Source organism: Papaver somniferum, chromosome 8, assembly GCF_003573695.1.
Source record: "Papaver somniferum cultivar HN1 chromosome 8, ASM357369v1, whole genome shotgun sequence".
Lineage (NCBI taxonomy): Eukaryota > Viridiplantae > Streptophyta > Magnoliopsida > Ranunculales > Papaveraceae > Papaver > Papaver somniferum.
The window spans coordinates 149,612,806-149,625,548 of NC_039365.1; the positions used below are offsets into that span (position 1 = coordinate 149,612,806).

At 36.6% G+C, this 12,743-nt stretch overlaps 2 protein-coding genes across 2 annotated transcripts; one reads left to right on the forward strand and one right to left on the reverse strand.

Moving 5' to 3' along the window:
* The first annotated feature begins 336 nt into the window (after positions 1-336).
* Positions 337-3,099, forward strand: LOC113303469 (proline transporter 1-like). Its single transcript, XM_026552499.1, has 8 exons — positions 337-583; positions 705-929; positions 1,185-1,279; positions 1,552-1,762; positions 1,853-1,986; positions 2,155-2,370; positions 2,474-2,704; positions 2,795-3,099. The coding sequence occupies exons 1-8, from the start codon at positions 445-447 to the stop codon at positions 2,942-2,944; spliced, it is 1,401 nt and encodes a 466-aa protein (XP_026408284.1). The 5' UTR covers positions 337-444; the 3' UTR covers positions 2,945-3,099.
* Positions 3,100-7,060: 3,961 nt separating this feature from the next.
* LOC113306190 (pre-rRNA-processing protein ESF2-like) lies at positions 7,061-9,554 on the reverse strand. The gene is made up of 6 exons (XM_026555157.1): positions 9,226-9,554; positions 9,031-9,054; positions 8,855-8,943; positions 8,640-8,768; positions 7,842-8,005; positions 7,061-7,731 (listed from the first exon to the last, which is right to left on the reverse strand). Exons 1-6 carry the CDS (start codon positions 9,552-9,554, stop codon positions 7,714-7,716), a joined length of 753 nt encoding a protein of 250 aa, XP_026410942.1. The 3' UTR covers positions 7,061-7,713.
* Between the last annotated feature and the right edge of the window lie 3,189 nt (positions 9,555-12,743).

The following is a 12,743-nucleotide window of genomic DNA, read 5'->3' on the forward strand; positions in this document are numbered from 1 at the left end:
TAATAATTAAACCTTCTCTTTTGCCCTCGAGATCTTTTTTTTCCCTCAAACATTACATCAATGAAATAAAATTTCAAAGAAGGGACATCAATGTGTGACTTAAAGTAAGAGCTCAAATTCTAATGACATTAATGTGACATCAACTGCCTAACGCCCCAGCTTAAAGCGACGTGAAATAGCCCGTGCCGTTACGGTACGGGTCATTTCCTAGTTTCAAACAGTGAACTAATTTTTAACCCGAACCAAATCAGACGATATTCCCGGCGCGAAGCACGAATTATATCTAATTTCATCTATATATATATATATACACATATCTTCCATTTGGCATATAAGTACACCCAATCAAATACAACATCAAATATCTGCATAAAAAGGAGATTTAAGGCCTGAAAACCAACAAAATTTCGTCATCTATCTATCCTTCCTATAGAAGGAAAAGAAATGGGGATAGATATTAAACCATCACTATATGAAGATAATTATGATCAGAAGACCAGCAACAGGAACACTACTTATGTTGCTCAAGTTTTTGATGTTGATCAGCAAATTACTCCAACCTCTGCTCATACCATAGACCATGGTGAATCTCTCTCTCTCTCTCTCTCCCCCTCTCTTTCTCTCTCTCTCCCCGTATGATGAATACGCTGATATATACTAGCCTTTTGGTTTGTGTGTTAATGGTTGGTGCCTTGGTGGTGTAGATTCATGGAAACAAGTGGGTTTGCTAATGGTGACAAGCTTCAACTGTGGATACATATTGAGTTTTTCAAACTTGATGTTGGTTCCATTAGGGTGGACATGGGGGATTATATGCTTGATAGTGATTGCTCTTTTCACTTTCTATTCAAGCTGGTTATTAGCAGGTTTTCATCTCATTGATGGTCAAAGATTCATTAGATACAGAGACTTGATGGGGTTTGTGTTTGGTGAGCTATACAAATCATCATCATCATGTATTATGTTATTATTTTTTTGTCAAAACCTAAGAAACTAGATTTTTTTTTATCGTTCAAGAAAGTTTTTTATTTGCTAGAATATATTAACAATTTTTTCGTATACATAGAGAACTGTTTTGCTTTTGAAAGTTAGCTATAGTCTTACTTAGATCCAGCGGGTTTGAATTATTTTCTGTGATATGACAGATGTGTGATTGATTCTTTTGGTTTTTGTTTTTCTCGTAGGTAGGAAAATGTATTATGTGACATGGATCCTTCAGTTCTTTACCCTTGTTATGGGAAACATGGGTTTCATCCTTCTAGGAGGAAGAGCACTGAAGGTGGGTTTCAGATCATCTCATCATATAAAATATGGTCGTATACTCGTATGGATAAAATTTGTTGGTGTCAGCTACACACGTACAAGTGTCCCTCAAATATGATTCTGGACAAATTAATTAGCTAAGTCATCGAGTCGGATAAAAGATATCACTGGTTACATATATTATTATATTAGACTGCATGATTGATACAAATAACAAATTTAAATACACGAAAAACATAACCACGAGCGTGTTCATGATTTTTCAATGCTAAGACAATACATAAACAGGAAATCAATTCAGAGTTCATCAATGACCATGGAGGGATCACATCAACATTACCATTAAGACTTCAGTATTTCATAATAATAACAGGAGCAGTATACTTTGTATTCGCATTTATGGTACCAACAATATCAGCGATGAGAAGATGGCTGGGAATCTCATTTATCTTCACTTTCACTTACATTGGCATCCTCCTAGTCATCCTGGTAAAAGATGGTACGCATGCAAACCTTGACTTTTCCTATTTTACCTTCTTAATTCTAAATACATGTATTGAATAGACATTCATTTTACATCAAAAAAAAGGGAACGCAGATGATTCCAGGAATAACAGAAACTACAAGATCAAGGGAAACCAAGTTGATAAGGTATTTAATGCCTTTGGTGCGATAGCTGCCATCCTTGTTTGCAGTGCGCCAGCCTTGCTCCCAGAGATACAGGTATCCGTGAATGCTTTCGTGGGAAATTAGGGGCTATGGTTTATGTATAATATATCCATACTGTTTGAATACTTGACTTGCGTGCTGACTCTGTTGATTTTTATAATCTGTTGTGTCAATCATATTAACAATCATTTCAGTGCCCTCATAATTGCATTATCCACACAGTCAACGTTGCGTAATCCAGCAGTAAAGAACATGAGGAAAGCCTTATCCCTACAGTTCACAATAGGGCTAGCATTTTACTATGGGGTGAGCATTCTCGGATATTGGGCTTATGGTTCTACGGTTTCTGAGTACCTTCCAAGAGAGCTTAGCGGACCTAAATGGGCGAAAGTCGTCATCAACGCTTTACAGTTTCTCCAGAGCATCATCTCTCAACATGTATTAAGCTAACACAGTCAGGCGTAGATTAATATCAGCACAGTGTGTAAACGGCCGGCCGGCTTTCTGCCAGCGAACTTACTAACTACAATTCCCTATGCAGATGTTCATCGCGCCGGTACATGAAGCTCTAGATACAAAGTACATGAAACTGGATGAAAGCATGGACTCCATGAGTAACGTCAAGCGTAGACTTATCCTTCGCGCTGGTATCTTTGCAGCAAACACTTTCATAACGGCGGCATTTCCATTCATGGGAGATTTCGTGAACTTATTTGGTTCTTTCACACTGTTTCCTCTTACTTTGGTGTTTCCAAGCATGCTTTTCCTCAAGGTAATTCATTGTACTAATATACTGATTACAGTTAAAACTCAGCTAATAAAGTAGTTGGTCAATCCCATTAAAAAAAGTTTTTGCTCGCAGATTAAAGGAAAGAAAGCTGGAATAGGACACAAGGCGTGGCATTGGGCAAACATTATTGTCTTTTCTTTAGTTGCTGTGGTTACAACTGCCTCCGCGGTCAAGTTGGTCGTGAACAATGTCAAAGTGTATCATTTTTTTGCGGATACTTGAAAGGAAAGTCATTAATATTGGGTTGTGTTTGATCGGAGTTAATTCCATAGAATTAGTCTTCTTTCCATGGAAATAACGTGTTTTTCGTTATTGTTTAATTAAAAATATATTTCTACTTATAAATATATATATAATAAACATTATATTGATTATTAGTTTTGCGATAAAAAGGATCTATAATATTCCAACGGTACATACAGTTGAAGATGAGTCTAAGCATGACTAAGCATCAAATGAGTACATACCACTTTGGAGTCTCACTCGCTCATTATTCAATTCCCATCTATAAAACTTATCAATGTTGAATTAGAGGGTAACTATACAACAAAAACCTAATTAGTGCTAAAGATTATTTGATTGATTTAATCGAAAGGTTGAATTGGGATGGAAAAATTTAATGCCTAAGTTCTCAGCATTAAGTAACAATGTGACATGATAGCATGGACATGTGTCTATGACTAAAAAAAAAAAACAAAGTTCCAATCATGGTGGTACAGTCTTTTGTTAGTGTTGGCTCATTGATTCTGCTAGCTGTTGGAGTTGGACCAGTTGGTGTTTGTGATAGTGGTGGTGTTACGCGTTGGACTTTTAGTGATAGTAGTTCTTGCAAGTAGAAGAATAAGTTATCTGTTTTGTTCGACTAAGAAAAACTATGAGTAGTCCTAGTTGAAGAGTCAAACTACAGTTTCAGGATTTTTGGTTTTTGCTCTCCCTGTATAACACAAATCTTTTCAAGTAAATATCTCGTGGATATAAATCCTGCATATCTATACCTCAAATACTCCTTCCGTTTCTGAAAAAAAAAACTTTCACTTTTTCAGTTTGGCGAGTCTCATAAGTTTATCAATCCATCGGTAAATTGATTCAATACATCTCACCGATACTAATATAGCAAAGTTTTTCATATGAAAACAAAAAATGCGCGTAAAACACTCTGGACCGTGGCAGGTGATGATCCACTACAAAAAAGAAGGCCTCTAGGGATGACCACTTTTAAAAAAAAACGTCCCAAGAGGTTAGTTGTTGGGACACTCGGCTGTAGCCGTCCCTAGAGTTGATTATTTGGGACGTGCGATTCTGGCCGCCACTATTGGTCAACTAATGGAGATGTTTTATTTTCAGCCGTCCCAGTAGCTAGGATTTCAATGGTTGTGATTGGATCATCAGTAATTTATTTATCTTATGCCTAAAAGCACAATATAACATTTTACTTCTCTTTTTTTCTTGGTTATATCGTCGCTTCTTTCAGTTTATCTCTCTTCACTTTCTGCTGAAAAAACTTCTTCTCGTTCGTGATTTTCCCCTGTGTGATCTAAAATTCGTTCGCAGTGAAGCACCAACAGCAATTTCTAACTTAATTCTCAGGTTAATTTCTTTTTCTTTCTCTTTCTCTTTCAATCTTACGTTGATTTGATTTTAGGGGTTGCGAATTATGTTTTCAAAATCTCTAGGTTAAAGATTTGAAATAATCTCAATAACCAATTGGTATTTCATTCAATTGGTATTATAAAACATGATTCAAAAGTGGGAATGTAGTTCATTCAAGTGACTACTAATACTAATTTAACCCTAGAAATCTCAATTGTTTTATTTTGTATTTTTGTTGTTTTTATTGGAATTATTTAGTGGGAAGAAATAATATAAGTGCAAATGGATTGTGTTAGCTAGTTTGAGCGAGCTGATGAGCTAATCAAATATTGGATACAAAACCAGTATAATCTCAGAATGTCATTGATTTGTGTGTTTGTCATGTTATCCACAAATGTAATTGTGATTATTCCATGCCAATAGAATAGATTGTTTAATCGAGCATGTGTGTCTGAAAGGTCCAATTCAATGATCTTGGTCTTACTTTGATTGATTGATTATAATAACTGGCGCAATATATACAAACTCCTCTCTATAAAAGAGGTGGTAATTGATAGGGAAATTGAAATTTGTTCCAATATACTAGAAAACAACGTAGACTTAAAGGTTGGTGGTCATGATCATTTCATCTATGTACAGTACTCACTGATTTAAGGTGTGTTGCACCAGGTGCATATTGCTGGTGTTGGCGATTGGGTTCATTTCATCGCAGAATCATTCTCTGGCTTGCATGCTCATAATCATCCATCGCTATTAACTTATAAAGGTAATGAAATTGTTAAATTTGCAAAGTTTAGTGTAACTATCACCAAGTAATTCTTACTAATTCATGTCTGTCTTGCGTTCTTTTCCACTTTCTGTTGGGTTTGTGGCATATGTGTGCGTGTGTGACTAGTGGTTTCCGTTAATCATAAGTTTGTTCCTTAGTCAGTTTGTGTAAAACCATGGATAAGAGCTGGGTTCACAAGGCTCGGTGGGGTAAAGAGTATGAAGATGGCGTGAGGCTATTCTTGGACCATGCATTCGAGAAAGGGGTTGTTACTGAAGATAGTAAAATAAAATGTCCTTCCAGAAAGTGCAATAATGTTAATTACAAAGTTAGAAGTGAAATTTTCAGTGACTTGATATTGCACGGTATGATGAGAAATTATACTACATGGTTTCATCATGGTGAGAGTTTAAGCTCAATGGTCTCATCAAGTATCGCACCACATGATACATGTTTTGAGGTCAGAAATAACAACGATGAACGACCAGGGGATGACCTTTTTGGCATGTTGCGAGCCGTGTGTGGAATACCAATGCGTGATGATGAAGGTATGGATGATAGGGGTGACGGTGAAGGTATGGATGATATGGATGACGATGAAGATATGGATAATGGGGATGGAGGAGTGAGTGGTTTACCAAGTAATTGTACAGCTTCTAGGTTTTATAAATTGCTCGAGGAGTCAAAGATACCATTGTATCCTGGCTGCGACAAAATGTCAGTGATGTCTTTTCTTGTCCGATTTTGGAACTATAAATGTGTTGGCGGGATGTCTGAGAAGTCAGCCAAGGATATGCTTCAACTTATGAGGGATTCATTTCCTGATGATTGTAATTTGCCAGAAAATTTCACACAGTGCAAGAAAATACTTTCAGAGTTAGGATTGACTTACAATAAGATTGATGCGTGTCCGAATGACTGCATTCTTTATTATAAGGAGTACGCCAAACTTTCGAGATTGATTTACTTGGTCATCTGTTGCTACTGAACAATACGTATACCTTTATACTTTTAAGTTTTCTTTCGGGTCATCTGTTTTTTGCATTTGTAATTCGAATTGGCCTAACTTTCGAGATTGATTTACTTGTAGGATCGAATGGTGGAAATACACAACCAGGCTAACCAACCTGGATCTGGAGTCGTTTTAGGTGGACGAAATGATGCATTTGCGGTTGTAATGGGACCAGATAGGCGTGGTCGGGTTCGTTGCTTTGGCAGCACTGTGAAGCCGAAACAGTTTTGGGGCGAGTCATCATCATCAAGTAAAGTCGTTCAAATTGACAGAGGAAAATGCAATGCTCAAACGAAGGGTTGCAGAATTGGAGGCTCAAGTTGTAGTATTACCACCAAATCAGAACAACGAAGAACTCCAGGTATCGTACATCATTCACTTTTTTTTTTCTTGCACATGCAATTTCAGTCAATAGTGGAAATATTTTGGCAGAATGCAACAATTGATTGTTGCCATATTGAATTGATATGATTAACCTTAGACTCAGTGGTTATTTAGGTATGTATGAGCTTCCGTGTTATCTAAGTCACTATCTCTTAGGACACCTGACACAAAATTAGGTTCTCAACTATACCTTAAGCGTCATTGTTTAGGCTTCATGATGGTCTCTAAGAACTGGGGAGTAAGTATTGAATATGTGGAGTGGCTAAGCAACATGTGCGTTGTGACTTAAAGACAGCCTATGACCCTAGGTCTTAAATTTACCTTAATGCTCTATGTTGTGTTAATTGACGAAAAAAACAGTCTCCATTAGAATCTCAGAACTGATTGTTGCCATTATGAATGTGTTTGAGTTTTTTTTTCTCTTTTCCTGGCTGAAAAGAATGTAACTATCGAGTATCTATTGAGTAGATTTCTGTTTGTTGCAGGAAATGTGACATGGAAAGGTGCAAGAAGGGTTAGTTGCCAGATTTTGACAGATGATACACAGATGATAAAATAGCACTCAAACGTCGCAGGCCGCTAATTGTAGTTAACAAATGAGACACCATTTACTGTAGAGATTACATGAACATCTAAACTTTTGCTTGTTTTTTGAGAATGGTTGGGTCTCTTTTGTAAACAAATAACTTGGTTTTTGAGTATCCATACAAAAAAAAGTCTTCTATGAGTTTGTCTCTGTTCTGTGGATGTATGGCATTCTAGTTGTCTCTAGTTTTATGATGTATGGCATCTAATCCTATGAGGGGATGGCATTCTGCCAATTAAAGCAGGGGAACGAAGCTTCAATATTCAGATATTAGGGACGGTTTTTAAACCGTCCCCATTGTTCCAGTTTAATCTTGTTTTTCTGGCGGTTTAAAAACCGTCCCTAGAAGATGGAGCCGTCCTTAGAAGAATTAGCGGCGGCCAAAAAGAAACGTCCCTAGAAGATGGAGCCGTCCTTAGAAGTATTAGTGGCGGCCAAAAAGATACGTCCCTAGAAGATGAAGTCGTCCCTAATAGTACTACTGACGGCCATTCAGAACCGTCCCTAGATGGCAAATCCGTCCCTAGTAGTATTAGTGACGGTGGATCTGGGGACGCAGCAACAAACGTCCCTAAAAGCTTTTTGGGACGGCTTTCAAGTTCTTGGGACGTTTTTCTGACCGCCCCTAGAGGCCTTCCGTTTTGTAGTGATCATTTTCCACCAAATACCTGGAGCGAACATGATCATGGAGATTCAGTGAGCAAAGTAGAATATGCCCATGGAAGGTTCAGTTATGGAGGTTGAAATAAAGATAGAGAATAAGGTGCTGGTTACTTACCCCGGCCAAGACATCTCTAGACATTCGAAGTTTGGTCTGGGCTGAATCATCTTTAACTGGCCTTGTCTGTTGGAATTGTGGAATTACTTTTGGTTCTTGCTGATCCACTTGGGGATCCGAATTTATCTCTGAGCTTTGTTCTTGGACCTTCTGCTTCTGCACAACTTTTTTAGCATAAACAGAATTCAGTCATCAAAAATAAAATCAGGTTTCTGGCTTACTCCATTAATATGTCAGAGTTCATAGTCTTCTTATTGTATCACGTAGATGATGTCATTTTCTTACACAAACAAGTTCTTCAATTTGCAAAACCCACAATTGACTGATGTATTCTGTAATCTCCTTGTACCCCGACTCACAATTGTTAACTAAATTCTTATATGGGTGTCACTGTAGTATAGTGGTAAAGTCATTGGGTGATGGTACCAGTGATCTGTATTCGAAACTCGCTGGCACTAAATTCTTTACCGATTAAAAAAAAATGGAGGAAGAATTAAATTAGTACAGCTATGATATGAGACATGCTTATCATAAGAAATAAATTAAGAAAACAGAGGATGCGATACATTGAAGTTTGCTGAAAATAACTTGCAAGTTGATAAAACCACCACATTCGGCTCCTAGAAATGTTTGAGAATAGTAAGCGAGTGATTGGCATATTTTCAAGAGGAAAACTAAGTCAAATAACTAATATTTCCCAGCGAAGAAGAAACAACAGTAATGAGTTTCAGGGCATAGATCAATGAATAACGATTAAAGCATCTGAAAAAAAATATATTTAAGTATGAGATTACGTACCTTTCACCCGTTCTTGTATGACAGTCAGGCCTTTAGACTTGTCAACCTTGTCCGTGTAGAAATTCCGTTCCCTCTTGGCAGCAGATATCTCCAAAGTTAATTTCTGCTCCCTAAGAGCATGCTTGTAAGCTAGATTAATGAATGCAACAAAAATATTTTAATATTAACATTTAAACAGATCTTCTCATCACTTGTCAAAATTCATTGTTGTTTACCGATTTCTTCGGTAAGATCCTCCCACTTAAATTTACTTAGATACTTGATATTCCAAATGTCATAAAAGAACGATGACTTTTCCTCCCACCTAAAAAATTTGCAGCAACACAAATACACATCAGATTAATTAATCACTCATTGCAGTACACTTATATAGCGGTTTAAACTGGCATACCCATTTGTTCCCCATTTCACATTTCAGCAATCCTCTTTGCAACTCTTTTATTCGTAAATTCAACCCACCTACAAAAATGACATTATGTCACAATTATAACCCGTAATTGACAAAAATAACTTTGGCATATCCTACTGCGAAATGTGCATTCTACTCGCAGTAATAAGAAAAATTCTTAAAGCATACATTACATACCCTTCTGAAAACCCTTGACCTCGAAAATCACCAGCTTTCTTGCGATTTACTTGCTGAGGTAGCTGCTTTGTTTCAGGCACAAGGTAAATCCTATCAATTTCTCCATACTGAGAAAGAACTTGGCGTAGCTTTACTGGGTCCATTTGAGGAGGTATCCTACTCATATAACAAACTCCACGGTTCCGTGCCTTCTTAGCTTCTTTTAACAATAGTTTCTTCCGATTCTTTTTCTGAGCTTCGGCTTTTTCATCATTTGGTATGATTACATCTGCATTTCCTATATCCGGTAAACTAGAGTCACTTTGATCTTCTCGCTCTTCGGCCGTCATCTACTCAAGTACAATGAGGAGTGACAACTTCAGAACTTGACTAACAAAAATGAAAGAAATAAAAAACCCTTAATCCCTATTGGATTGGTAGGCTATGAGTATGATCACATTGAAACAATTTGTCAACGTATTTTCGGGAACATGAAATTGGAATCTATGTTGTGTTAGGCGCTAGTCAAAGCGGCGCGCAGAAATTTAAAAAAAAAAAAAAAAAAAAAATTGCTCATAGCTTTTCGCATTGGGGCGTTTTATCGACAGGCGCCCCTTGATCGACTCGTGCGCCTAGGCACATGAACAACAAAATCAAAGAGAGGGAAACTCCCCTCCTTAGCGGTGCATAGGTTCCGACCCCGAACTGCTGCTTCCGTTGAAACGGTAGTGCTTTGGTGGTTTACAGTTGAATTGGTCGTGTCTATAAAATCAAAGAGAGGGAAAGGTTTGCTTACCAATGAAGCTGCAAAGGTGGTGCTGTGGTGGTTTCCTGCAGCGCGGCAGAGAGAAATTTTTAGAGAAGTTTTATATATTCTTCTATCAACTGGATCATAAAATCAGCATTATAGTCCTGAATGTGACCTTTGGTTTAGGAATAAAAAAGAAAATTCCAGGTAACTAAACATCTAAATATGATATATAAGAATTTAAGTTGAACCCGTGAAAAGATGGCAGTATTGGCAACAACCAAAACTATAATGAAAGAGAGGCAAAAAACACATGGTATAGCTTGATCATTTATCTGTTTCGAGTAAGACACACTAGATAACTACTGAGAAATAATAACATTCTTTTGTTTTTACTTTTTAGGGGTCTTAGCTAATAGTTTCTAGAGTTCAACTTGTTGGCAAAACACTCTGAAAACAAGCTATATATGGAAGCTTAAAATTTAGAAATCGAAACACCAAGGAATTGCTTAAACTTCATTGTTCGGTTTATGGATCTAGATTCGTGCTGACAACTTACATGCCCCATCTAGATTGACTACACTAAGATACCATGTTGAGAATTTAGAAACATAAATATCCAGTATTTATTGTCGGTTATGAACTCGTTCTGTTATTGACACGAGAACACTCCGGAGACGTATGAGCATCGTATTAAGCTAGTGTTACTCGTACAGAGCCCCTAAAGCTCTCATGTATATTAGTGAAGCAAGACCATTTAGTTACTTGAACTGACTCTCAATCATTATCATTCTTACTTCATATTATAAATGGGCACAACAAGTAAGGATTGGCTTCAATGATTGGCAAAGCCAAAATTGATTCACCCATCTTAAAAGATCAAAGTACTAATGATAAATATGACCTGACCCTAATTCCTAAAAATTCTTATAAATCAACTTCCAGGACATCAGAAGTCCACAAAATAAAGTAAACGCAGTCAGATAACAGAACTAAACCACAATCACATGAAAAGGAGAATCGAGTCTCTCTTCTCAAAGCCCAGTGATATCAAAACAATCCTTCCCAATTCATCACAATTCACAGAGTAAAAAATGAATAGTATAGGGTACAAAAAAAACACTTCAATGATTAACCCTAGAAATAAATTAAATAACCAGTTTCAATAATATAACATCAAAACAGACAAAGAAATCGAACCTGAGGCAATACCTGGTGTAAGAGAATAGAAGATGAGAACCAACCCTAACCCCGAATTCGTGGCTGCAGGTGTGAAGTCTTTAGTCTTGAAACCGGTAGGGATGGCATGGGGCGGGTATGCCAATCAATCCTGTTAAATAGGGGACAAGTGTGATAACAATGTCCCTCTAGTTGGTTAGGGGATGTCCTATAGGGGTATAAATTGACTAGATTATCCTTTTCACCTTAAATGGAATAATTAACCTAATGGAATCAGATCTCTTCTCTTCTCCTCCTCCATTAAAATTGAAATTTTCATCATCCTCGATTTGAAAAATTGATAATCGTTGATTGAAAACTATATTTCGAAAAACCCAGTTAGGGTTTAGTTTATTGTGTATGATTTAAGTTAATTTTGTATCAAAAATTAGGGTTTTGGATCAAAATTGAAATTGAAATTTCTGTGTTGCATGTGAGTTACGGTTGGTAATAACTCCAATTGGAACCGTAACTATAGATTTGGTTGATGTTACGGTTCATTTAACTCAAATACCAATCGTAAGTTCTTGATTTTGAGATAAAATGTTCAGTTACGATTTTTTTATTCAACCGTAAATTACTTACGGTTGGTCTCGTTACTTAAGTTACGCGTAATTTGTCCTGGATGTTTCATTTTATTTTTACGGTTTATAATTGCATCTCTGTTATCAATCGTATTTGAGTTACGACTTGTAACTCAAATAACCTTACCAACCGTAGGTTAGTTACGGTTGATCCCGATTCATTAGTTACCAACCGTAATTTTTTACGATTGATATATGTTGTCATTCTAGCAACCGTAACTGGTATTACGATTGGGTTTTCCCCAAATTGAACCAGTTACGGTTGGTATTCGATACTTTTGGAACCGTAACTGCGAGTTACGGTTGGTAACGAGCTAAATTCCAACTGTAAGTTCTTCTGAAATTTTAAAAGTTTCGATTTTTTTACGTACTTTAGATAATTTTGAGCGACAAAAAGCTAATGAGAACTAATTTAGAGGTTTATCCATCTCAAATTTGTCACTGGAATCACTCATTTTGGTTGAATGAATCAAAATCTAAGGTTTCACAAATATCACAAAAGTTTTTATTTTCTTCTCCTCTAAACTTTTTTTTTTAACTCTAGAAATCTGATTTTGATTTTTTTTAGAGTTAATATAAGTGAAATTTGATTATCAGAACTAAACTAGATTATCATCACTAAACTAGTTTATCAACACTAAACTATGTAAGGGTTAATTAGTCATTTTTAGTTTTTTTTATAAGGGGTACTTCGAATTACCGTGTAGTGACCCTTTTTGTCCTATTCACCGCCGCCCCTCTAATGGAATCCGCCGCCCCTTTAACAGGAGTGATGACAATCCCTATCCCTGTCACTGCCCCGTTCGTAAAAAGAAAATTGAGAGATTTCTTGATAGTCTACGCCTATATGGTTATTTCTATTAGGGTCCATCCATATTATAAATTTACCCGGAGGTTCAAAATATTTTAGAACAGGAAAAAGACGTAATAAGCCCATGCACTAAACTGTGTAGAATACATGATGAGCGATTAATTCTTACATATTTACT